Below are 27,979 nucleotides of genomic sequence, written 5' to 3' on the forward strand. Positions count from 1 at the left end.
CAGGTAAGACACAGTAACACAGAGGGATGTAAAGTCAAACATTTCTTTCTTTGGGGGCAAACCAAAGCATACGTGTTTGCACACACACTCATACGCACGTGCGCACACACACACACACACACACACACACACACACACACACGCTTAGACGATGGAATATATGTCCCTCAACACAGCAGGTGGTTTGACAGTGTGCTGCCTCCTGTGTTTTGTGCTGTCATCAGGGAGCAGGTTGTTAGAGGGTGTGATTCCATGATGACAATGCACCAGTGGATGAAATTATATAATTCACCAAGATATGATCTTTCTTTCTATCAATTACAAAGCATTGGTTTACTGGAAGGCCAGACAACATCGTTATACCAATTTTTTTTTAATGGTAAAAACAGAAAACGGATTGAAAAAGTGGGGTTGTCTTCGTAGACTTGGAAGTATCAGGTGAAATCAAAATCAATTTTCTCATTACTGTACTTCACAAACCATCTGCGGACTGGCCACAGTATCATCAGACCTTCTCCTCTGGATTTTCTTGGAACGACTTGAGTTTCTGTTTACAGAGCTCTTTTTTTCCCTGTTCAGCTGTAGTGGCTATTACGACTCGACAAGCTGCATCACTGCTCTCCAGAAAGAAAATGGGCGTTAAGAAAAGCAGACGTAAATGTTAAATTAAAATGTATGCAATATATCCTTTAATCAACACATACTGTGTATTTCAAGTATGGCCCACTGTTGTGCTCAAGACACTAACTATAGATGAGTATTACCAGTCACTGCTTCGTTCCACAGATCTGCGTGTGACTCGACTGCACATCCCTAACCCATGCCGGTGTGTGTGTATGTGTGTGTGTGTGTGTGTGTTTGTTATCTGATCATCAGCGGGGTTGACATGGAGATATCATCTCCCTCAACACCAGTGCACTGCTAAAGAGCTGGCTGATGAAAAAACATGACAAGCCAATTAAAAAGAGGCGAGCTTGAGGAGGTGTTATGAGTGTGGCTTAACCAAGTGTCAGTTTTCATAAGGATGGGACGGTAATATGGTCGGCAGGTGGGGGGGCCGACGGCCTATGTGCATAAAATTCTGCTTAAGTAAATATGTACCGATAATTTTGACTATTTTACTGGTCAGCCGAGTTTTAAAACTGAACAGAAGCTCTAAAGAATCACTGTTTTGTAGCTTGGAAAGAGTTTTTTTTTTTTTTTTTTTAATTTGGAAAATCTGTGTGTTGTTGTTTGTGTGTGTGGGGCTGGTGGGAGAAGAGGGGTAATAGCACATGATGGGCTAAAGGTGTGTTGGCGTATGGAAAGGCTGTCAGCAAAAAGTGTCTTTTTGGAAACATCTTGTCTTCTTGAAATTGCTGCTTTCCTCTTCACTTGGACAGCTGCAATAACAGTGCAATTACATTTCACTCAGCGTCAATAGCGAGTCCTTTCTCAAGCCCTGCAAGTTCTAAAAACATAACAGCATTCTGCGTAGGTGAGTTGAATTGGATGTGTATAAGGTTTTGCTGGAACAACACGCTTCCCCAATTCAGAGAGTGCAGCGCGCATAAACGGATATCAGATGAACTGTAAGGGAAAAGGAGAAATTATTTTAGTGGGGCCGAACGTGCTGGTGAGAAAATAATTAGTCACGCACACTTAAAGTTTTTAATGTGATGTGAAAGGAAGTGGTGAGGAATCCGGAGGTGCTTGACGCTTCGGTTTAAAGCCGTACGGCTGAGGTGGATGACACCGTGCCAAGAGAAATGCATGAGAAATAGCCAGGAGAGAAAATCAGTCAGTGTAATGGCATTATCCAGGGAAGGAGAATCAGATTATTCCATGTTAGGCCTGGAATACAATGCCATATAAAACATGACATTTGTTGAAATCAAATCAAAGAGACGTCCGTGTTCGTTTTTATCCAATAATGTGAAAAATGATGTCAATACGGTACGCTTTTATCCCTCCCTTGTTTCCTTGGTAGTGTCAAAGACAAAGCAGGGAGAAAAAAAAAAAATTCTCCACCTGTTTAAACATGGGAGCATTCACAGACGGTGAGCCAGGAGGGGACATAATTATGAAAATTATTTGCAGCTATCAAAAATCCGGGAGGGAAGCAGCTGGGACGGAGCCGAGCTTTAAACGTTCAAAACACAGGCAAGACAGCCGAGGTGAAACATTTCTCGGTTCAGAATTGGTCACAGACCTTTTAGATATCAAGATGGGTCAGCACTAACATATGGCTTCACTGCCCGCATTCCTCATAATGCTATATTTGTAGGCCACCGCATAGGGAACAGTTTTAAGAGGGCGGCCGTGCTGTACACAAACAGGCATATGGAAGACATTTACGTTGCTAATGGGCAGACAGAATGAGAAGAAAGTGAGAGAATGGTAGTGAAACACCACATCCTGACAAAAGCTCAGCTGGATAATGATTCTCTCTTAAAGTCCTTGTGTCGACCCAATTCCGCCAATTTATTATAAGCAAGCCCAGTCCATTTGTGGTTGCTTGGGTGTGTAGCTCTGGGCAGAGCATCCATCTGAGAGCACGCAGTGTGGTCTGCCATTTCCCGGTCTTTGGCCCGGGAAACCATGCTGAATGGGAGGTTGGATTGGTTATCTCCATATCACTTAAGGACTCCACAGCACGCACGAAAAGGCAGAACAAAATGTTGCAGCCCCATTTCTTGCAGGGAAGATATCAATGTGGATGAATGTGTGAGGTAATAGTGCTGAAAAATATCAGTGTAATCACTTTGTTCTCCTCTCCTCTCTTTGTTATCTGCCTTATCTGTTAACAGAGTTTGGCATCTACCTAAATTGAGTGCATTAGAAATACTATAGGCATGCACACATATGTGTAGGAATGCTTGTGACTGCAGATGTGTGTTTTATCTGTGATTTGGCAACAACATTGTATTTGCTATGAAAAAAAAAAAAGTAACTTTCTGATTGTGAGGTGTTGTTGTGTGTAGTGTTGTTGGCACGTCCTCCCACACGCTCATGGTGGTTGTAATCATGAGGTCAGTAAACTTTGCCTGACCAGCACTTATCCATAATTTACATGTGCAGCCTCAACAGCTAGCGTTAGCGAGCTTGACAAAAGATACCAAAACAAACAAAAGCAACATAATCAGTTGTGGCTGAAATGTACAGTGATGCAAAACTTGTTTTGTTGATTGAGACAGTTGCATTATTAAAAAAAAAAAACCCAGGGACTAATTAAGAGTGAGTAGAAGATTAGTCTATCTCTTTCTAGATTATGTTATGATCCATAGTCACCTGGCTTGCCTTTAGAGGTCCCATATTGTAACCACAAAAATATCTTCTAATGGATCAACACATCAAATAAAACACAGGTGTAAAAATTCATGTATATAAATACAAGTATGTAAATACAAGTTCAAAATACGAGACCTGTAAAGATCAGTGTAAGATATTAACTATGTAGGAATAAGTGTGAAAATATGTGTTCTTGTTTAAGTCATGCAAGTATAATTAAAGACAAAATGTATTCATTTAATTTTGTTTTTTAGATTCACACTGTTTATAACATTTTTAATTAAGTGCTGAATTATTTTGTGTTGAACCCCTCGCACAATTCTACCACTTGAAGAAGGGGAAGCCTTGCAGCATCAACTCGACACACTGGTGACTGGTTACAGCTGGAGGCTCCCACACTGTCATGGTGCAGAGCTATAGTTCCTTAACTCCAACCCTTAGCCGTCGGGAAGTCAAGTGACCGCGGCTGAAAGTGGCTTATTCTTCACATGATCACATAGGAAAGAGTTCACGATCGCAATCAGACACCCACCAACACGAAGGCACCAAATTCAGAGTCTAGCAGAGTTCGAGTAAACATAACAAATACTTGTAGACACATGTATCCTGGTAGCAGGAGATAGAGCGATAATAAAATCAAAAGAATTCACATAAATAAGGGCTTTACAAGCTGCTGTTGGTGTGTTTGATCCAAGGTATCAGCATGGTGTTTAAACTCGTCTGTGTGGTCACGCTGATTGGTGCTCCAACCCAACAGCACAAGTTGATTTTATTGCCTTAGACGCAGAGAGAGAAAGAGGAAAAAGGCAACTCTTTGGAAAGTACGTAGCGCTTTATGATGAACATCTGGAAATCCCCTCTCACAGAGCAGCAGCGAGGGAGGGAGAGAAAACATGCCAGCTCTAATTGTGTATGTTGGCTTGGGGCTACATGATAGACGGGGCTTCTCATGACCTGCTGGTCATTATTCCATTCAGGGGGAGCAGCTGGTTCAAGGACTGACCTCTGCATTATCATTACAGGTGTCCACAGCAGAAGTACCTGAGCTCAGTCTCCAGTACTCTAGAGACAAGCTTGGGTCAAACCAACAGGGAGGGAGCCTCACACCTCATGCTGCTCCAAATGCTCCCTCTGCTCCTGTTCCCCATTACGATCATTGTCTTGAACATTGTCTGTTTTTTCCACCATGTTTTTAAGACGTAATATATAACAGCTGTTTGTATAACAGCAGTAGATGAGGCTATTGGGTAATGTAGCATTTTCAGGATGACCTGTAATCTCAAGACGGTGATCACAGAAGAATAAAAAGAGAAAAAAAAATATTGCTTTAGTTCAGTTACAAAGTTAATTTCTAAAGGTCCCACATTGTATAAAGGTAGATGTCCATGTTGTCTGATTATAAAGCAGGTCTAAGTTCTATTTAATACCCTGAAAGTATGAAAGTGCTCAGTCCACAGAGAAATGAACACAGCCCGTCAGGACTTCTGGAACTTCATGATGTCACAAGAAAGCAGTCATCATTCTCAGCCATGGCCCAAGCCCCGCCCACCTGGACCCACCATCCAACCTTGCAGGATTTGGTTTCTCCGAGTGTTTAACTGAAATCTGCTTTATTTTTATTCAGTTACTCAGAAAATCAGAAGACTGAGGGGCTCAGAGCCTCCTCTCTTCTGATTGGCTCACCAGCCTGTTGTTACTAGAGCTCGAGAGAGAAGCCTGAGAGAGGAGATGTAAAACTACATTGAGATGGATTTTGGTACTTTAAACCACAAATATATCTTCATATGGATTAACACTTTCAAATAAGAAACAGGAAAAGTGTAAAATCTGGGATCTTTAAAAGCCTAGAAACAGCAGGGTTTATTTAGTAGTTGTTCTGAAGCTTTCGATCATTAACATTTTGAAATTTGAACATCTACACAGCAACTGGATGACTGCATCTACTAATGGATATCATATGATATGATCATAAGCCCCACAACAGCTACTAAAAGGACCCTGAGGTGATGTTGTTTTGTCAATATTGCTTTAATCCCAAATATGTGGATAAGTGGTCGAGCAAATCCGAGCTGGAGCACTTTCTTTTTTATAAGAAATATACAGTATAAATAATACAACAGTCCTGCCTGAAGATGCTAGCAGCTGCTCCTGTTCTGGCTTGTACTGCAGATCTGTGCGGAGGCCATCACCATGTGACCTTGAGTACTCAGGGACAACGCGCATCAAAGTGCAGTTCTGAAGATGTTGATGTGGGAGGCATTTAACTGCCATCTTGATCATCTTGCCTTTTCCTGTTTACAGTCACTTCTCAGTGAATGTTTGGATCCACAAAAACCGGAGGTCACGGACGTTTCACTTTCATCACTGTGGAGGACATTCAGCAACGACAGAATGAAATCCACAGTTTAAAAGTGACAGATATCAATTTTCTGTACAAAAAGTAACACAGCCAGAAGGTTGTGTTTTATTATTTAGTGTGGGTCAATTTCAAAATCACTCTAAAAATACACAGTTAAAATGGAAGCTGTAAGGAATAAGAGTTTATTTCTTTGATGTATTTTTACCATTTATTCCTGCTTCTGCGCATACATGTTAGAGGGTCTTTTTTTGTTTTCACCAATAGATCCAACATAAATGTGTCATCTCATATTTTTGCCTCCTTCACTTTCCATACATTTTCCTTGGGTTTCAATATCTAAATGCTTGCCTCATCTGTCTAAAATAGAGCCATATCCATTATGTTTTTGGATGACACTAAGAAAGGATTTCCTTTGAGTTCATTTAATCAGTGTCAACACATAACACGGTTACGTCTGTATCTTTCCTAACAAGCTCTGCTATTGTGAATCTTTGTTCACAGGACTAAAATAACATGAAAGAGAGCTAATAAAATACTTCAATACTCCAGGGCTGGCCCCATATTTCCTTACAAGTAGAATAGCAGGGGTATGCTCAACAATGTCAACAGTCACAAGCAATTAGGAGCTCAGAGGTTCAGAAAGACAGACTGCTCAGTTCTGAACAAACGGTTAACATCTCATTCTGACAGTGAGAATGGGAAAAAAGAGCGACTAAGAAAACAGTGGAGTAAGATGTCCGCTTTCAGTGATTTTCCGCCATCAGTAGGACTAACACTGAAGCTAATCCAGAGGAAATAAAGTCTGCTTTTGTCTGTGTAAGAACAAGGCAGGAAAACATGCTCTTAGGTCTAACCCAAACTCATTTAGACAGCAAGGGAAAACAGCGGAAGATGCCTGCCACTCCAAAACCGATGTAATTGACAAACTGACACTGATAATTCTCCGGAAAATTTGATGCCAAATATTTTTACTTTCAAGGTCTGACATTTGACCTATAATTTAGAAAATAGCCATTTCCCCTCCAGGAGAAAGCAGGTTGGAGAAGTCATGCGACAAAAAAAGCTTTGTCTGTCTCAAGCCATTACACTGCAAAAATATACAATTATTTGATCTCTAATTTGTTTCTGTTTGTTTATACGAGTTTGGCTCAGTGGTTTAAACTAAAGAGGCAAACCTTAAAGGTCCATTATTTCATACTTTTCATGTGTTTTGTTTGGAGTGTTTATCCATAAGAAGATATATTTTTGGTTTTAAGTACCGAAAACAATCTACATGTAGTTTTACAAGGCTGGACGATGGGTCCAGGTGGGCGGGGCTTGGGACATGGCTGAGAGCGACGACTGCTTTCTTGTGACATCACAAAGTTACAGAAGCCCTGAGCTCGTTTCAAGACTTTCTGAATACAGGTTGTGAGCATTTCTCTGTGGACTGAGCGCTTCGATACTTTCACAGTTTTAATGTAGAACCTAGACCTGATCTATAATCAAAACAGACATGGAAATCTACCTTTATATAATACAGGACCTTTAAATTAAATGTTAACCAATTCTAAAAAAGGTTTGTCCAGTAAATAAGATCATCAGTGATATCACAGGGTATGTGGAAAGATGAAATAGAGTGTTTCTTTGCTTAAACTCCACACACAGTTGAACTTTTCATGCACACCAGGGAGGGATACAAGATCAAGCCTGAATGAATTAACTAAGGAATTAACTTGATTACATTTTTCCAATTATGAGAAGTAAATCCCATTGTTGTTACAGATCAATCATGGAAGAGGAGAACGGCTTAAAAAAAAAAAAACCTCCTCTAAAATTTTAATTTAAATTTTTTTAATTTAAAAATCCCTTTAATCAAGTCCGATGAAAATTAAAATGAGAGTGTGCCTCGCTGTCATCAAGTTCTCTCCTCTTACTTTGCCTCAAAGTCCTGAACAGTCATTCGTCATCAAATGTTTCCCATGTTCACCTCCTCCCTGCCTTCCTGCCATAAGTGGCGGATATTTCCAAGAAAGAAAAGACACCAGCAGAGACGGATAATTAGTGATTTGTTTCCAAGGTTGGACCCCGACAATACAAATGCTGTTGAACCACACTGACAGTCTGAAAGGATGACAGTGTCAGATGATCGAGGGACTTCATGTAACCAGTGAATGTTGATGTTGCTTCATCCTGTCTCATATAATTTCACAAGTAACATTGTTTTTATGGCACAATTTAACTGTTGTCTGCAGAGATATATAACTAAATATCTTCTCCTGGGAATAATACTGGAAGCAAATTGCATTTGTGCTCAGTGTTTTTTTTCCTGACTTTGTCTTAGTCAGAAAGAATAAAATTTACTGGAACATTTTCATCTGCTGTGCATTTGATCAAATGAAGTGATAATCATCAAGATAATACCAGTGAAAGATGTGGTTTCATCCTGAAATAGTGATTTGTTGGTGCTTGTTGCTAAAAGCAGTGATATTATTATGCCATGCTATGGAGTAGAAACCCAACTCTGACTAAAGTAAGGTCAAGTCAAAAGTGAATAAGCACTCAAATAAGATTCTCCTATATTGAGTCCCAAGTTCTGCAAGCAGCTGGTGGCTCTGGAGATTATCTGAGTGTCCAGTGTTGAAGGGGGAATCGCTATTTGAGCTTTGAGCGCGGGGCATTTTGGAGAATGTGTTTCTGGATTTGTGTAGCTCAGCGCCACTCTGGATGGAGCGTGGCTCCTTATCGGACACTCACCCAGGACTGGTCAAAGCTGTAGGTGTGCCGGTGGTCCTCGACGTCCTCCTCCTGTTTGGCCTGCTGGAACTCGTTCCTCAGCCTTTGTATCCGGTCGTGGTTACTGGGAGCCATCTGATTGCTGTGGGAGAAAGAAACGGGAGGTAAGAAAGTGAGACCAGTTGTTTTGAATCCAGATAACACACTGAGAGGTTATTTGGAGATAATCTGTCAGCAAGCCCTCACTCAGAAATAACACCTGGCACATTGCTCAAGCTAGCATGTTGTTAAAGATGCTATTTCATATTTGAATAATTCTCTTGACCACCCCAACACCACTCTAAATTGCGTGGAGGATCCCTTGATCTGACAGTCATGATTCTCTTTTGCCTGACTGACATCGCTCATGCTTTTTCATCCATTGCTTCTTAACATCCCTATAACTGAAAGTGTCCCCCGTGCACCATTGTGAGTGATGCATGTCCCTTTTAGACTGCAGGAGAATGTCGGCCTTTTATGGTACGCTGTCATTAAACACTGTGGAAAACCCTCATTTACATCCCCTTCATTAAAGGGCTTTGAGGGGCCTGTCAATAGGAATCAATAGCCTTCCTTCAGCTTAATCAGGCTCTCCTTTTATCAGCAGCTACAGAAGCAGCACATGACAAAATGCATAATTATGATGAGACAACCAGCGTGATAACAGGCCTGCATTTATGCATACCACAGGGATGAAAGTGACCAAAGGTTAGGAATTTGTGCTGGGAGGGGATGGGAGCTCGGGGATGGGAGGAAAAGGAGATAAAGGTGGGGAGGGGGGTTCTCGGGGATGGTGGTGAGTGAAAAAGGGAAAGGTTAATCAAGAGCATGTGAGAGAAAGGAAAGAAACGGACTCAAGCAGGATGAAGTAAAAAAAAAAAAAAAATCACCAGTGAGACAAAGAGCGGAGAAGTACATGTGGATGAAATGAGGAGTAACTCTAAAAAAGCAAAATGGACGCTTGACTCGAGGACCCGTCACCCTGTCATTGCGTCATGTGTGTCCTCTGGAGTAGCGTTTACAGGTGGCATGCCAGCAGTGGAAGTGATTGCTTATTTGGGCCCAGTGGATTCTGGGAGCAATTATGGCGATAATTGCAGATTAGAATGAGCACATCCTTCTGATGATAATGGGCACTAGGACATGCTGCCAATCAAGCTTCATTAAAAGCACAATAAATAGCAGCTCATAAAGGATGCATGGATCGCAGTGCGTGCCCCTGAGTAGCACTTGGCGAGACACGGTTATTGTGTTATTCGTATTGCCTGGTCAAAATCAATTGTATTAGTTATACTCCATTTGATTCCTATAGCTTTATGTGTGTGGGAGAGCAGGGAGCGTACATTAGGCCTTTTATGTGGATGTGGGCAATTAAGCGGTTCATTGGGGTGTGAGGCGGCTTATGCTTTTAGGGTGCAGGGTGATGGTGAAGCCCTTCTATTACTGTTCATTACAAAATCAGTGTTCCCTTTATATTTGCATGAAATTGCTTAAATAGCATGTTAAAATACATAATTGTAGTCTATAAACAGAAGGGCTACATAGAACTACAGAAACCTATGACAACGCTTATAGGCTCATAAAATAAGATATTCCTCTAAAGTCTTTATTAATTTTAACTGTAAAATGAATCTATTATCAGCTTCAGAAACAGCACTCTACATGCACACGGAATACATCTGTTTAGATTCATCTGTTTGTTAATGCAAAGGCTTCCAGATTTCCCTTAAGAGGTGTTGTACAGAAGTGTGTGTGCCTGAGCTATACTGTATACACACACACAGCACGCAATTTAGAGGAAAAAACTAAAAACACATCTGCAATTCCGTATTAATTTTCGACACGTTTCCATCTGCTAATACATATGCTGATATACCGTACATGCCATCATCCCTGCTTGTTGAGGGAGAGGTTTGACAAGGCTCTAATGGGAGGAATAAGACCAAACAGATCTGGGAAGCCCAGTATGTGCAATTAGCTTAATCCCTGCGGCTGGTCAGAGAGAAGACCAGGCTGAGTCCAAACAAACAGCATCGTAAATTTTTCTCTTCGACCCTCCAGGGAGGGTCAGTGCTAGCATCAGCATCTCAAACAAGCACCACTGGGCTACAGCAACCGGGGGCGGGGGGGGCGAATTGGGAGCCAGCTGGGGATCCAGAAAAAGGGCCACAATCCAGGCTATAAACAGGCCTACTCAAGTCCATATACACTCACTACACAGCAAGACCTATTGCCCTTTTCTCACCCACTAAAGCATCAATAAAGAGGGATGGGCTCCAGTATGTGGTGGTGGGGTGAGGACTGGGAGAAGATCAGCACAGACAAGATCTCCAGCAAATTAAAGAAGGAGCAGCACAGCACTTCAATAGGTTTTTCAAAGAGCTACGAATGGAAATTGCATCGAGTATGGGTTGGGAGTGGGGGTGGGTTTAACTAGGGGTGAATTTGTCATGGTAGTTCAAAGGGGGCCTGTGCAATATCTAGATTATCTGTAGGGGCTTCTCCTCTTGGTCCTCCACCCACCATAGGGGTACCAAGTTGATGGGATTCTTGGAAAGCACGCGATGGAATTCTGCAGTGTAAATATATTCATATAGTAAAAGAAAAAAAAAAAAAAAGCGGGACTCGAGCACGGAGAGGCATCAGAAGCTGTCAGCAGAAGGCCTCGCTCCATACATAAAGAAGACAGATTCTGCAGCCTTCCCTGAGAGCTCCCCGATACTTGGGCACCTCAATGCATAATTAGTCAGCATGTTCGTTGCTGATGCATCAGGTGTCACTGCTTACAAATCCCCCCCCTGAATACATCAATGTCTGCAAAGGACCTAAAGAACAAGAGCTGTGAGAAAAGATTGGGGGAGAAACTGGTAGAAATCTGTGTCAGGAAATCATCTCAGTAAATAGGATGTATGTGTCAGCCCTGCCAGAAATAGATGGGTATGAGGGAATATGAATGAGCGCTGCTCATCACTTTGCTATAAGCCATGTGTTTGTGCGTAAGGGAAAACGTCGTGTGAGTCTGCAGGGCTTAGTCCCAGTGCATTTTTTTCCTCTGAAAGTCCTCTTTTTAAAATGTGAGTCAATGGAAAATAGGATACCGCCTGTAAACTAATTAAAAAACATGGGGGAGATAAAGTATCCATATGCCACAGCATTTTCACAGCCAGCATCTTCATTCTGTCCTGTATAATGAGATTTGCTCAAAATTCATTTGTGTGTTCGCAGACTGAAATGTCAGCACTTGGCCTCTCAGGTTGGCAATGCTGCTCCCGAATGCATGCAAACATACCCGCGCGACGCAGACTGCGACACACAGACGCAGAGAGAGCTACAAAGGAGCCGACACACACTCTCACTATCTCACTTTCCCCGTCTCTCTTCTCCTCACTTTACCGACACTTGTATTCAGTAAAGTCACACTGCCGCTGTATTTATAGCTTGCCTGAAAGCTTATTCTGGAGGCTTATTGGGAGAGGTGAACCTGTGAATTCACAGGCATGCAGAGTCAGGTCAAACAACAAGGATTCAAGCCCATCCGAACAACAGACCCTCTATTGATCTCCTCTCCTTCCTGCTGCTGCTCCAACTCACCCCCTTCTTATTATATATGAAAGGATTAAAAAAACTAGTTGAAGTCAGAAAATGCCACAGGACAACAAAAACAAGCTTACTGAACTTGTGATGAATTAATCCTGCTATGAAGGAGCAGTTGTGTGCATGTGTCTATGTTCATGTGACCTCCATCCCACCTGTGTTTTTTAAACTGACCCGTTGACAGGGGTCATGAGCCCTGTAAAGCAGCAGTTGGGGGCATGTGGATGCCTGTGTGTGTGTAATAGTCATCCTTTGATCCAGGAGGATTTGGCAGATGTCTCACACACCACAAGGCTTAGGCCGAGGATGCATACTATGCCACCGTCCCACTGTTTGCTTCTGTTGGTGGATCAAAGCCGCGTTGCGTCTCGGCACGCCCTATAAACACTGCCACCGGCCAATAAAGGAGTAATCCAATCACTGAGAGTGTAACGTGGGTCATACGAGCATACCCAAGGTCAGGGGCCAGTTCCAGCCAATCAGAATGGGAATAATAGAGTGTTATAATCCAGGAGATAAAATTTCACGAGATGAAGTTTGACAGGAGTTCTGACAGTCTTGTTCATTTCCAACTAAAGCGAAAATGGCTGAACTGGTGGGGCTTCGGTCTGACTTTAGAATCAGTCGGTCTGTTATTTCTTATCTGATCACTGTTGATTGAAATTCTATCAGATTATCTGGTTTCTTGCTCTGGCCCCAATATCTCCATGCAGCAGATGAAGGGGCAGGCTTCTTAAGTTTGGACCCTCTGGCAATCTTGCATCAAGTCAAAGGCTTAGCTCATCTTTATTCCATCGCCCCGTGGACTTTCATTTATTTCAAAGACAGAAAGATGAGGTATTTTTGGGGAGATGGACAGCCTTTGGGACCCACCGCGATGATAGAAAAAGATTAGATATGCATTACCGCTGGTCATTTCTGAATGGGAGAGGGACAAAGATAAAACATTTTTTTTAAGTCTTCAGAGGAAATCAGCATATATCAGCCAATCTGCTATGATTTCTGTGGCACTCAAATAGAAGCAGTTGAAGCATATACTGCAGCCTTCTCCCGGCATTTTTTTCCTCTCCACTTTACTCTCTTTCCCATCTTCATAAAAATAACTTCCCCTTTTTCTCTTGCCTCAACTCTCTCCTTCATTTTTTTCCTTTTGTTCCCATATGTTTTATCTCCAAATGCCTCAGTCCTCCTCTGTGGTTACAGGGATAGGTCATGAATTCCCCTCTGTCCCCCTTATCCTCTCCCACTAGCCTGGTAAGTGACAGCTGCAGGCTGGACAAAGGCCTGATAATACCCTGGATTTGTCAGGCTCTGACTTCACCCATGTCCTCCTGTGACTGATGCACCGACAGTGGCGCCTCGCCAGCTAAAATCCCCACTTCTAGATGTGGGCTCTTGCTGTTGTGGAACTGTGTGTGAATGTGTGTGTGCGTGTCTATCCGTGGTTCCTTTCAGACTCCAAAGCAGTCCATATGGGGTCCTTCGGGGTCCTAGGAGGCCATCATCTGGGATGCCTGCCTAGGACATGGTGGTGGCGTGACTGGGGAGCATGGAGCTCTAATTAGCAAGGGAAAGAAGCAATGCCTGTAGAGCTGCTGCCTCAGACAGACTGTCCAGCATGGCTGGCCTCTGGTGTACCGTTCATCTCCCGCTTCCCTAGTGTGAGAAATGAAGAAACAGCTCTGCCCTGAAGGGAACCACAGAAGGCCTTCCACGAGGAAACACAGCTCACAGAAACTGAAGAAAAGAGGAAGCTCTCTGGTTATCTCTGTCCCTTCAGAGACCTATACCCCTCGGTATTAAACAAAAAACAAAAAAACCTTGCCCCAGCACATGTACAGCTCAACTTCACCCCAATTTGATTTATTACCACAAAGACAACCAGTCTTCTCTACAAGTCAATCTCAACATTTTATTCTTTCATGCTCTCTTCCATTCTTCTGTTTGAGGGACTGTCAGTATACTGGTCCAGCTGTCTACACTTGAGAGACACTGACGATACTTTCTGCCCTTCCTTTTCACTGGCACGTTTTACAGCTTTGGTTCCACAGAGAATGCATTTTAATTGATTATCGGCACTTTTGTGCCTGCATGCTATACCATGTGAATGTATTGCTCCAGGCTAGAAGGAAACAGGTGTGACCTTTTCTAAAAAAAAAAATAAAAGAGGAAATAAAAATACTTTTGGTTCTTTTAAAACTTCCAAAATCTTTGGTTTTCGTGCTAAGGAGAAAAAGGGTGAGATGGCGCTCTACAGACCAATTAAATGACTCGAGGCAATGTTGTGGCAGAACCAGCTGGATGGCCAGAACATTCTAGTAAATAAAAGTAAAAGAAACAAAACATTATGCTCAGGTACAGTCCAGAAACGTATCAATTATTCAACTGATCTTGTGAGGCGGATGGCAGCTGCTCTAACTCAGAGTGAAGGACAGACAAGAGGTCACAGTGGCTGTCCATCTGAAGTGAATGCAACGTACAGTAACCGAGTTCAAATAGTTTTCTGTACTGTAAAAAAAAGAAAAAAAGAAAACATGTTTGATTGTAAAAATGCCTCCACTGTCCTTCAACAAGATTCGTTCAGCTACCTTTCATGAGTTGCATCAAATCCAATCTTGCGTAACCCAATTTCCAGCCAGCAGCAGCAACCTTTTTTCTGAGTTGCTTCTTTGAGTGATGCTGAGATGCTTTCATACAGGAAAGCACGACATTAACATGACATGTTCTCTGAAAACGAAACTCTGTAAGAACTTTCTCCACCTCAACTGTTGGCAACTTTTCTATAAGTTATTTTTGTGGGAAGAAAAGGAGCAACAGAGCTTCTGACTGACAGCTGCGTCCTCATGAAGAAAGAGATGAACTTTGAAGTTAAAGCTCCTAATCCCAGTCCATTGATTCAGAGGCACTTGCTCACTCCGAGCGAGAGAGAGGGAGAGAGAGAGAAAGAGAGAGAGAGAGTGAGTTCGACTTGGAGTATGGCTGGGACTGCATAATGTATTCACACAGTCAGAAACACACATCCATGCATACACATCAGATTTAAGTGCCACTTTGTAATAAGACAAAGCTGCACTGCATGCTAATGATTAAAGCTAATCACGTGTTCAAAACTTGCAAGCACACACACACAATTAATTTGCTGGATCACGCCCCAGACCTCTAATACAGTAAATCTTTTATTTTCAAAGAAGCATATGAAGAGTATGAAAACACATGTGGCAGCACAAGTTTCACAACAGGGTAAAGAATTCCCTTCAAATTCAGCTCTTCTGTCTTTTTGCTGTGCAGTGTTACAGCTGTTTATGTTGTACACAGGCATCTGATGAGTCAACATTCCTCCTCAGGGTAAGGAGAGTGAAGAGTCAGTTTTAAAGACGGTGTGAAGGCCATAGGCTAAAGTATCCATCTAAACAGGTTAGCTCAGCTTTTATGAGCCCATCAGGCTTTAAAGACAGCTTTTATGAGATATCAGCTAGCTAGACTCTAACAGGGCAAAAGAGAAGTGAGCTGGAGCTATATTATATGACTTTGGTTTCCAGTATACTTTTTTATGGACCCTGACACCAAAATATTTGGTCTAAGTATAGGTTGGCGCCGTGAAATATGAAATTGGCTGCTGTATTTTGCATTAGGTGACCTCAAATAAATGCCCAGTGAGACTGGTATGCCACAGTGAGGAGTCACCTTTGCAGGTTTCTCTTTTGAGCAGCTCTCCAAAACCCAGAGAGGGCTCGAGAATTTGGCAAAAAACACTGGCTAGACGAGTGTCAGCACTTAGACAAGAAGGAGCCAAGTGGATCTTGAGTCGAGTTTGTCCAGCCAAGTGTTGATACCTTAAGTGCTTTGCATAAAGTAAAGGCCACATGGTTAAATAACCTGCAGAATGAAAGTGAGTTAACAGTTGTAAAATTAAGGGGAAGGAAAATAGAGGGAGAAAAACCTGAACAGCTAATGAATCTAAAAGATTTTTGAACTGGGGAGTGTGAAAAGTGAAATGGGGACACTCCTTGTTATCCATGTTCCTCAGTCTTGGTGAACTGCCACAGATATAGTCCCACAGAGACAGTCTCACAAATATCTCGCAACCTGCCTAGCCAGGTCAAGCTGAGCTCATCAAACAGCTGTGTGACCCCCTGCCAAACCTCTCCTTCCCCACTTGACTTACTTTTTAATTTTGTATTTTAAGACTGCCTCATCCTTCAGCTGCTCTCATGTGTTTGAATTCCTACAGGCAGCTTATTAGAGGCAAAAACAAGTTTTTCAAGCACAGTGTATGATCACCTCAACAAGGTTAGCAGGAAAACAGACAGACTGGAGGGATTTCAAAGACGGGTCAAGACGTGAGTCACTGCTGAAAAACAAAAAAGGATGAAATGAAAGAGATGAAATATTACTCACTTATTAACTTTTTGGAAGTTTTAGATAATTTCCAAATTAAGAATGATTTGAGAATGATTTTTGAAATGGCTTGAAATCAACCTGCAGGGACTTGAAACCAAAGTGAGATCAAGTGTTTTTTATTAAGAATTAAATTAATTACCAGGCGGCATTTGACTCTTGAATTTCTGAGCTTCTCAACACCGCTACACAGTATGCTCCCCAAGACCTTTAAAGGTGCTATATGTAAGTTTTGCTATTGCTACATATCCAGTGTTAGCATTAGCAGCTGGTCAATTACAAGTCTAGAAGAAACATTGCGAGTTCAGCAACAATCTTCATTCCTTTACTCAACCAACAGCTGTCTCCAGTGGTGGAAAGCAATGTCAATGTTAACTCTTGTCTCAATCAAGTCTTTTCTTCTACTGAAGTTAGCATGCTAACCAGCTAGCCCTGGCCCATCCTGTCACTTTCCGATAGCGACTCACAGCAGCCTTCAATCTGCCCTGAAGACGTAGCACTGCTTCTTGTCTTGTTAACACAACGATGGCCGAAGCTCTTGTCAAGCGACAATCACCACCAGGCGCTCCAGGCAAGAAACCACATTCAGTGGCAGAAAAAACTTACAAACAACTCCTTTAAAAACAACCCCTTTTAGTGCCTGTATTACGATGCAATAATGGTTTACTGGAACTTTCCAAAAATAAAGACAAGCATGCTATTTATTAATGCATACATCATTCACTGTTTAGAAAAAGCAAATTGATTATGTCATTTTGTGGTGATTGAAAACCAGTGGCTGCCTGCAGGGTAGGAGGAACACACAAAAAAAACAAAACAATTGTAACACTATGGTATGCTTGGTAACATTGTTAGCTGTGCATAAACATGTACTAAATGGATTAAAACATGGGCATGGTCCTTAAATGCAAATATATGCAAATATGTCAGCATGTGAATTCGCAGATGAATCACTGCAGATGTAGATACTCACACGCAGCTGACCCTCTCTTACTCATTTGCTATTCTAGCTCGTTGCTAGAGTGACACACTCTCACTGGCTACCTATAATGAAAGGCTAATGTTAGATTTCAAATGGGCTGGAGCAGCACTGCTGCATTGGCTATATATTACATATGTATTTAGAAATTACATCTAGTGCATTATTTTCAGAGGGATTGGCTGACTTGGAAGGTTTACTTCTTTTCTGTGGCATTCCCTGGTCACATGTACACCCACTTTTTAAAAATCCCTTTCAGCAACTAACAAGCAGAGCAGATATCCTGTCTTTTATTAGGGCACTGAGGGTCATTCTGAAAGGGCTGCTCTGCAAAGTTTCTCATTTTACACCAGCACGACATCACACGACGCTGAATGCAGACAATCGTTCCCTTTCCAAATGTCAGTGGATGACGCTCAGCGGGCAAGCCATGATCCAACGGTAAATAATTCACGTCAGGCCTCCGTGGCCCTCCTCCTCGTCCCATACATAAGCAGCCCCCAAGTCTTCTCTTCCACGACCCCCTGTGCTGCTGCTACTTCCTCTATACATAATTAACAAGAGAGGCACGGTGGGACGCCCATCAGTCAGAGCTGGGCTACAGCCAGGGCCACTTTAAACAATAACAATATTGATAGTGGGTGTAATAAAGCAGAATTAAAAAGATGGATTCCAAAGATTTCTTTTTTGCTCCGGGCACAGCTGGTCCCAGCTTTAAGTGGTGAAGAGTGAGAAAGGGACTGGGGGATGGGGGGGACTACTGGTTGGTTGTACTTCTAGGGAATGAATGGAGGTACAGAAAAAAAAGAGGGGAGTAAATCGAAGGACCCCGACCATCCCCTGGTGTCCTGCACTGACTGCACTCCTGTACTCTCCATTACTGGATTAAGTCTTGGAGCCCTCCTCTGAAAGCCAAAGAGAGGGTAGAGGGAAGAGGTCAGGGGGTGGTGACCTTTAGTAATGGCCACGCAGACGGACGAGTGAAAAAAAGGGGAGATGAAGACGGCAGTATCATTTCAATTTAAGCCGTCGTGTTGTGTAATAATCAATGTGAAGGTCAATAGGTTGGCAGATATGGACAGATGGAGAGACAAAAAGAGGAAGAATGAAAGGGTGAAAATGAGAGAATCAGACCTAAAAACACTAATTAATCTTCACATAACAACACTCCTGTCTCCTGTCTTTATGCGTGATGGCTAAAATGGATTTTAAGCACCATCAAGTGATTTGCATGACAAACAGTTAAACTCCAATTAAAATCTAATTTTATAAAACAACAAAACAAAACAAAAAGAACAAAAGAACAAAACTAAAGTGTTCTTATTCTAGAGAACAACGGTTTTGTTAACTATTTACCCACTATTCAGATATCCTGTGTATCTTTTTTAATGCAATGCTTTATATGCTTTATATGTAAAGCTTTATAATGTAGTTTGTTTCAGCTCATAAAATCATAAAAACCCCTTTATACAACCTGTTCAAGGCAGGAATGTTGCATGTTCTATAAAATGTACAAATCACAGACTGTATATAAAGACTGTAGGTTCCTGAGGAGCTGTTTTGAAGCTCAGAGTGGGCTGTTCCTCTGTCGCCATCTTGGCTGTGGCCTGACTCCGCCTAACTCTCTGCTCATCCAAAAATGGGCAAAGAGGAGGGGCATGTGTGGAGCTGAAACTATGGTGCATGCTGGTTTGTGGCAAGCATATGATCACCCACCTTAGTAAAATTTAAACGGGTGAGTTATATAAAAATTCACTGGCATTAAGCCGGCAGCAATGGTTGTCACAGAGCCCCGATTGACGTCTGTGTTGAGAGCCAGCATGCTGGGAATATCCAAAGTCACACAATGGGGCAGCATTAAAACGGCATTGTTTGAGTCAGTGTAAACAAGCAAAGCCGGCATAATGAGGGCTCGTCTTAACAGCAACATCTGTTTAAAGGGGGCTAGAAGAAGAAATTCTGCCATTATAGCTATCACCCATCAACCTCCAGGAGCCTTACATATGTTAATGCCCCTTCAACCTGTGACCCTCACATTCATGACATCATTATCAACCCAGCCAGACATAATGTTGGCCTGTCACCGCCGTGATTTATGGTCACAGTGGCTCTCTCTCTTAATGAAGCCATAACGCTGCCTTAAACTGCCGAAGCCGCGACGAGCTTGGCATGGCCGTCGCTCAGCTTAATGCGAGTACACATCCATCATCTTACATCAGGCATCAATCAATCAAAAGCCCCCGTGACAGCTGGGAGCCCCTCGCCCCCTCAATCCGCCACTACGACCACCGTACACACACACAAATACTCATTGGCTGTGATTATGATCTCAATTATCATTGTGACCGCGGGCCACCACTTCCCCTGTGACCGACATGCTAATCAGGAGCGCTGGCAGTCAATAATCAAGGCATGGAAAAGGCCATCGGGTGCAGAGCTGGTCAAGTATAATTATATCTTTTAATGTCAGTTGGCTTAAATGAATAAGATTGGACCTCTTTGTGAAAACGACAAGAGGTGGAGAAGAGTACAGTCAACATACAACACTGCACAGGAGCTGGTTTGAATTTTTTTTTTTGTGTGAAGAATATGTGCATATATTCCAAAAGCTGATCTTGTGACACTGCAGGAAGGCCAAAGATAATCTTAGAGTGTCTCTGTCCTCCCTAGAGATTTAGAGCGTCATAACTTTCCATGTTCAGCCCAACCGCAAGCTATGAGGTCAGCTGTGACAAGCTTTTAGTCTACAAGACAGCAACAGTGGCAGCGTTCCCTGTGTTCAAACATACTTATGCACAAACACCCCCTCCCCCTAATAGCAGAGGCAGCAGCTAGAGCGGGTCTCAGTCCTGTCCTGCTGTTTCTTCTCACCAGTGTAACTTAAGATGGCCCTGGTCTTCAGCGAGCGCACAGAGATCTGATAATGTTTCTTCATGTCTGTCAACAGGCAGCTAATAACGACGATATTCTGTCATGGAGCCAAGTTTTTAGCATTTGACACAAAGAAGTTGGGTGTCTCTAGTATGTCTTTTTATGTAAGTGATTATTGGACCCAAATATGAGCTGAAATCACAAACCAGATCACAGTGTAATATCTGTTACTAAACTGCTTCTGAGGCAGAAAAAAACAGAGCTGTGAAGAGAGGGAGGGGGATAGGAGATGAGAGAAGGGCAGAAAAAAAGACAGAAAAGTCACATAGAAGCAGAGTCTGTGTCCTCAATAGCAGAAATTTATCTAATTAACCTCGTCTACTGAGAGGAACCCCTGTCTGGCATTTCAGCAGTCGTGACAGGAAACTGCAGCTTCATGAGAGGAACCTGGAGTCGACATCACAGGGATGAGAAACGAGAGATACTGCACCTCTCATATTCTTTCATCTCATTACAGTCCCTCACTTTGGCAAGCCTACGTGTTCATAGGCGAAAACTCTATAAGGAGCCACATTTTAAATGTGACACAGCAAAGCACTCAGCCAAGCTACTAATGCACCTTGTAATGTCCAAGAGAATTATTCAGGCCTGGTTAGGTGGCTGGCTTTGGCGCTGGGGGTTTACACTGCACTTTAAGTGAAGGGAGCTGAGAGGCACTGATGACAAAACACTGTCACCTTCAGGTGGTTTAAGGAATGGGTGGCCGGGATGACAGTTGTGATGGTGCTGCCAGAGTCCCAGACAAGCCACAGAGGATTAAGAGGACCAAGCGGTCATGGGTTCGCCCACAGATGGCGACCGTGGCGGCTGATGTGTGAATGAACGCACCAGTGAGTCAAAGCTAAATTAAGCTACTGTCATTAGATCTGCCTGCAAAAACACACATATATGCTCACACACCCATATACGTAAAATGCTCATTATCCCTAACCTCCAGCATTGGGGGGGGGGGGCATGAGAACAAAAGCACTAAGTAGGAGTGAGCCCTTTAATTATAGGCCAGTGTTTGGAGAACTCTCAATAGAGCTGAGAACAATAGAGGTCTTTGGTAACGCTCAACCTTCTGAGTTAACACATATCCTCCAGGTATGACAAAACACACTCAATGCCTGTGCTATGAAAATGAAACAATAATTGCCCTTGTTGGCAACTGAGAAGTGAGTGGCTAGTCCGAGTGGACACAGGAATATCTGAAGCACATTTAATTAGCTTTCCTCACATTACTAAGTGCAAGTGAATATCCCATTATTTACCTTCATCTTCAGGCTTTAATTTAAAGCTGCTATGTATACAATACTTACCAGAATATATAATTACTAAATTAATTTTGATACTATAGTATAACTGCAGAAAATGAGACCATCAAAAGAAAATTAAATATATATTATTATATATATGTTATTTTACAGATTAGTTCCTTTTCTGTTAGTTCCTGTAATTTGCTAAGGACAGCTGAAGACCATAAACACCACACACAAGGTGGAACCATTAAAAAACACAATTCTCGACAGCTGTACACTCCTTAATAAGATGTTCCCTTTAGCTTAAAGGACAGTAAAGAGGTGATAGTAAATGAGTAAATTGGCTCTCTTATGGTCTCAGAGTGTAGTGAGGTGGCAGTGTATGTGGGTCCATGTGCTAGTGAATGTGTGAAGGATGAGACCTATAAATAACTCTGAGTGGTGATTGTGGCCATATGACCATATGAGAAGTGACAGCTTTCCCTGTCAGTGCTTTTGACAGGCTTAAGGATAACTCCACATGCTTGGCAAATTGGATTGGAGCTCTGGTGGCTTTGCAAAGAAAAAAAGAAAAAAAGAAAAGATGAATCCTTCCTTCCCTCCTCCCTATCCCCCCTCTATCTTTTTCCCCCTCTGTCTTTTACCCCCCACCTTCAGAAATTTTAAGAAGTGAGCGATGAGCTGGTAATAGGTAATAGTTTCTATTTCATGTGTTAAAGCCAGCGCGGGACGCCGGCCGGGAGCTGATAAATCATCACTGGCGCAGATTAAAGACCATTATCACCTTTAAACAGACCAGCCCCCCTACCCCTATTCCACCAACGCACTGGCAAGGTGATATTCTGAAGGAGACAGGGAGAAGGACAAGAGCGCAGGCTTTTGCAACTTCTGACAAGTGTCTGAAGGACACCATTGGGTCAACTGAGAAAAACAACATTAAATAGACTTTAAACGGATACCTTCTACAAAACAAGAGTCCAACCTTCCCTGTCTTTCACTGACAACACCTAACATCCCAAGAGCTGTCTGCACACCGCCCACCCAAGTCCTATCCATCACCATCAAGAGACACTTAATAAAAAAAAAGAATGACATTAGCTCAACAAGTGGTAACTACGCTTTTTTCACGGTCTGATCAAAACCGAGGCGTTTCCATAAATAGCCTCAAAGGCCAGTTAATATGGCAAAGCTTAACTTATGCCATATTCGGGGATCTTGTAAAGATTAATGAGAGGGGAGAAAAGAGAGAGAACGTAGATTGATGTGTAAAAGAGAGGCAACAACATCAATGGGCAAAAGCAGCTGGTAGCAGTAAACAGTGGTTGCCAATTGGCCAGCGCTCACAGAATGCCAATCTCCAAAGCAGGGCGTGGTTCCCCCTGCCAAAAATGGAACGAAATCAATGCAGCTTCCAGGAGTCGCCTTGACGTGAGTGACCGAGTGTTTTTCCCTCCCACTTTTAGATCTGAGATTAGAACATTTTATATGGACTTGAAAGAACATGTAATCTGCAACCAAGAATGTGTGTATGAGTTGAAAATAATCAGTCCAATCAAATAAAAACAGCTGACTGACACTTGTCATAGGCACATTTGTCTTGATGAATGACCAAATGTCAACGTTTACTCATGAATCAATTGGAAAATCCTTAAAAGTCTATCGCGTCCTATAAAATTAAGCCATAAAACTGCTATGTGGATTGATTTAATTCCTCTTCTGCAGCTTTAATATGTGCATGTTTATGTGCTTGTATGTGTGTGGCCCATCCTGAATGTTTCTTATGAGAGACAGATGAAGTTGAGGGAAGTTTCTGCTTTTATATGGTTGCTGTGCTTATTGTAATATTTCTTCAGGCAGTTTTAAGAGCTGAAACCGAGTCATTTCACGTCTGGCAAGTTATGATAGTTTTCCTTAGCATACATCTATATTTGCACAACGCCATCACAATATTCCCAAGTGGGGTTATTTCAGTAATGGCGATATTGCACAACAAGTGCTAATGGCTTGAAATGGCAGTTTCTCTATAGGCACTTTCAGATTAATTTCCTGCGTTGAATGGGGATAGATACATGAGACAGGCCCACTCCAGACAAGCCAGGTCCCTGTGTCTAGGATGTAAGTGGGCAAAGATTATGTGACAGCATTGGGAGTAATGAGAGCTTGCCACATGCTCTGGTCGCTCTGCTCCTTCAAGAGGAAAATCTCTGATAATGAACTCTAGACCTTAACTTTGCTCCTCAACAGCCAAAGACAGGGAGGGAGGGAGAGAGAGAGAGAGAGAGAGAGAGAGAGAGAGAGAGAGAGAGAGAGGGTCTTTTCTGACACACAGAAACACACTCACTCACATTCGCAGATATACATACATATATGTATATATCTGTGTAAAACACACACACATATATACAGTATGTATGTATGTATGTATGTATGTGTATGTGTATGTATATATATATATATATATATACACACACATATATATTTACACGCACACACAAACACACTAACAACACACATACACATTTGCTTTCTCAGTGAGACTCGAAACTCCCCGACCTCGGCGTCTGATCTCACATGGCCATCTCATCGATCACAGCTTATAACGTCTGAGATGGACAGCTGCTGTTGAGAGCCAGAGGTTCCTGCTATTACAGAGCCATCTCATCCATTTAGTTGCAGATCAATGGGACAGTTACTGAAATGGCCTTTGGAGCAGTGTGTCATCAAGCCGAGATGCTTTAACCGCCTCGGTCGTGCACTACCTCCTCTCTCGCTCACCTGCCTGAGCCCGTCTCCGTCTTATCGGGGGCTGTCCTCTCTCACCTCAGCTGTTTGTTTGGGAGATGGACTCTGAGACAAGTCCGCGACGTGGCCCAGTGAGTCGTATTAAAGTTTGATGGCGGCGTCAGAGGGAGGGTTTTGCTGGCTCGTGTTCTTTACAGCACCGCTCTGATTAACAGGTTGCACAGAAACAAAGTCACTTTATGAATAAGTAATGGATCTGCCTGGACACTGCCAAGTTTCGTTTTAATTTAATTAAGTCACATTTGGAAAAAAAAAAAAAAAAAAAAAAAAGAAAAAAAAAAAAGAGAGAGGAGTGGATAAAAAAATGGACTCTCCTCCTCATTTGGACAGGAATGTTAGGTCTGATTGCAGCCCGGTGGGGGATTAATGACTCATCATTAAAATACCAGTGATGATTCTTGCTGAGGCTTCATTTCAAAGTCACCACACATGGAAGAGGACACTCAAACCGACAGAAATGCACACAGGGGGTTCAAAGGAGCCTTGGACTACATTGTTTTGCAATAGGCCTTTTCTCACGCCTGTACGCATGCAGACAAACACGCATACACACAGACACACACACACACCCCTGCATTCCTGCATGGACTCCCCACTGAAAGCCCTCCAAAGAGAAGGAATCAAATAAAGACGTCAGTAGACAGAGATTAAAAGCAGTGCTACACAGTAAAAATCTGATTTATGAAGCTCAGGCCGGGTTGCTATGGGCGGTTCTGGTGCCATGGTAACCCAGTGAACGGTAAGGTCGAAGGGGCGGTTGAATAAGGAGCTGTAGAATGGGGAGAAAAGAAAGGGGACTTTTAACCTCTCACTGTTCACATCTTTTCATCAAGCCTCGAGCCTTTACCGGGCTAATGCATGAAGGTAGTGTTTCAATAGAGGGGTCAAAGTCCTCTCCATAAATAACAAAAGCCTTCCTCATTGTTTCCATTCAGGCCTGAACAGATTTATTTGCTTCCTGAATGAGGCAAGGACTTAAAGGCAACAAGTTCATGATTTTAACTTTAGAGACCCGGCTCTTTTAATGCGTTTCATGTCTTTTTGTTGCCGTCTCTCCATTCCCTCCACCTGTCTCTGCCTCTTTTCCCATCTCTCCACTGTCCTTTATTGTCAGTCCACCACTGTGCAGCCAGTCATTCAGCCAGCCAGCCTGTGTGGCAGTCCTGAGACCCACCGTGGTTAGTGGTGTGTTGTTGTGTTTTGTCTGTGGGAGAAGTGCTGTGCCATGCTGCTGTGTCCGGGGCCAAAGCCCTTTCCTATTGTCTGCTGCCATATGGAAACCAGGACCAACATGGAGATAAGCCTGTCCTCATGCTGTTCCCTGACCTTCTCAGGCACCCAGCTGGCACTAAATGCAGAAATAATTATTATCCCAATTACCCAGGCCAACTCTGTCTCCTCTTTGTGTGCTGAGGGTGAAGAGGGGTGGGTGGAGGGGGTCCTCTGAAGTGCTGGGGCAGATACTGTGGAGGGACACTACCACTAAGAGGTTGGTCTCATGCTGCCTCATACACCGACAATTAGCTTGTCTATTTCAGTAGAGAGCTGAGAGAGAGTCTATAAATCTAGCTGACGATTCAATACTGCGTCACTGACAAGTATATGTTTGAAAGCAACTGCTAAGCTTGTTGCATAAAATGGGCTAAAGAACAAAAAACTTGTTATATAATGACATTATAATATTGAAAATGTATTATATATTCCATTTAATAAAATCCATTGTTCAGTCTTAACCAGTTTGCAAAAGGCTTTTACGTTTATTTGGTTTTTCCATTGTGTAGCATCAAGCCCTCAAACACAGTAAACATGCTGTTTTTAGCTTCAGGAGTAGTTTAAGAAGTTTCCTCTGACATTTTCATACGTGTTTTAATGTGTTTTCAGCTGACTCCAGCCACTGTTATCTGCCAACTCTTATGAGCCACACTTCAAGCATACAACAGGTGATGGTGTCTCACATTAACAAACACTTTTCTATTTCTCACTTAGCGACATTATAAACCAGCTTAACTCAGTGGAAATACGTTTCTTAACACTTTCCCTGTAGATTTCTCTTATACTTCATTATGTCTGTGGACATATTCACATATAAACATGACTCTGCATATACTGTACATATTACACATAAAGTACATATAATTTAACAAAGCTAAAGGATGGTGAGGATACAACAAATGAACACACATAAACACATTGCCGTTTCTTCAGCACCTGAGACCGATCTGGCATTTCATCTCAAAGGTGACTCAAGCTCCATGTGTTTTGCTTCATTTGTGCCACTTATATATGATTCTTTTTTTAGTTGCACCTCATTTGGCTGCAGGTGTAACGCAGGTGTGTGAGAGGAGAATTGTGAGATGTTGACTGCACGCTGAATCCCATCAATAAACCTTGTTCAAAGGGCCCTGAAATACTGCAGCAGAGACATGTTTAATAAAGTTGACACTGGCCTTTAAAATCCGCTACTTTCACCTTCTCACCCTCCTCTAATGAGATCCTGGTGCACACCGGAGCTCAGGACACCGGGGTCTGAACAGGAATGCTCCACAGATGTTCCAGTCCTCCAACTGCTGGAGCATCTGTGACATAAACCCTGTCGGACATGCTGAAAGATGGATGGACAGACAAGTGCAGAGCTTCAAAGCCTGGGCAGGAAGAGGGGGAGAGGTTGGTGGATTTAGCACTCTCACAATGGATATGTTCACTGGATGTGGAAAAAGCCCTGTGAGAAAGATGTCTTTTCTCTGAAGTTGTCCCCCCCCCCCACTAGTGGAATCAGCTCCAAGAGTCTGAAACAGAGGTGGGAGGGGGAGGAACATGACCTGAGAGAAAGTGAGGAGGATGAGGAGCCCTCAGTGTATAAAGAGATTGAAAGGCTGAGTCACCCTCTGTGCTGAATGCTATGACACCAGAATGGAAAAGACGTGAACTGCAATAATATAAATACTGTGATATACCAGCAATGATTTAAACTTAGTGAAAGTACACTTGCAACCATAAATATGTGAAGCAGCCCGAACAACTTCCAGCTCTGTACCAAAAACCAGCACACAATGAAAGCTGCGAGAAACGGGTAGGTGAACAGCGAAGGCATCATTAGTGCCAAAACGTTCTGCACCATCAGCTCATTTCATCTCTGCACTTTTAATGCTATGTCTCCCTGTGGTGAGACGCTAAGGCTGCTGGGGATGTTGCTGATTCCTCCCCAAAGATTTTTATCCTCACTAAATGTCATGGGAGCTTTGGGTGCTCAAATCACTTTGGAAGAAAAAAATGTATTTTATTGTGTTGTTTTGCTTCAGGTTGAAAGCTCCACAGAATTAGGAGGGGGGGGGGGGATATCATAACTATGCCAGGAGAAATCATCTCACTTATCCTCTCGGGATCTCTGTAATGGTTCCACTAGATAGATAAATAATGAGGTAAATGCCACGATTTGGAGAAAAAGTGAGAGAGGATTATTACACAGCTCTGTAGACCAATAAACATATCATGTCTTTATCGAGACGGTAGCCTGTACAGACGATAGAGGACAAGCCTGTCAGAGTTTGTCCTCTATTTGATACATAACATAGTAGATCCACATCCTACACTCTACAGCCTGGGGTGTCTCACAGACGGTTAAGCAATTTTCGGTGCTGAAACTGGAGCCAA

General features: G+C 42.6%; 1 protein-coding gene across 2 annotated transcripts in view; it reads right to left on the reverse strand.

Moving 5' to 3' along the window:
* The window catches only part of LOC111659829 (partitioning defective 3 homolog), a 343,091-nt gene that overhangs the window by 12,885 nt on the left and 302,227 nt on the right, over positions 1-27,979 (reverse strand). For both annotated transcript variants that reach the window (XM_087175758.1, XM_023412895.2), the window contains one exon: positions 8,366-8,486. In XM_087175758.1, the coding sequence (XP_087031884.1) occupies positions 8,366-8,486 (121 nt within the window). The remainder of the gene's footprint in view (positions 1-8,365; positions 8,487-27,979) is intronic.

The sequence above is a fragment of the Seriola lalandi genome, unplaced genomic scaffold (genome assembly GCF_002814215.2).
Source record: "Seriola lalandi dorsalis isolate HSWRI2012SDOR001 ecotype SW California unplaced genomic scaffold, Sedor1 jcf7180002054494, whole genome shotgun sequence".
NCBI lineage: Eukaryota > Metazoa > Chordata > Actinopteri > Carangiformes > Carangidae > Seriola > Seriola lalandi.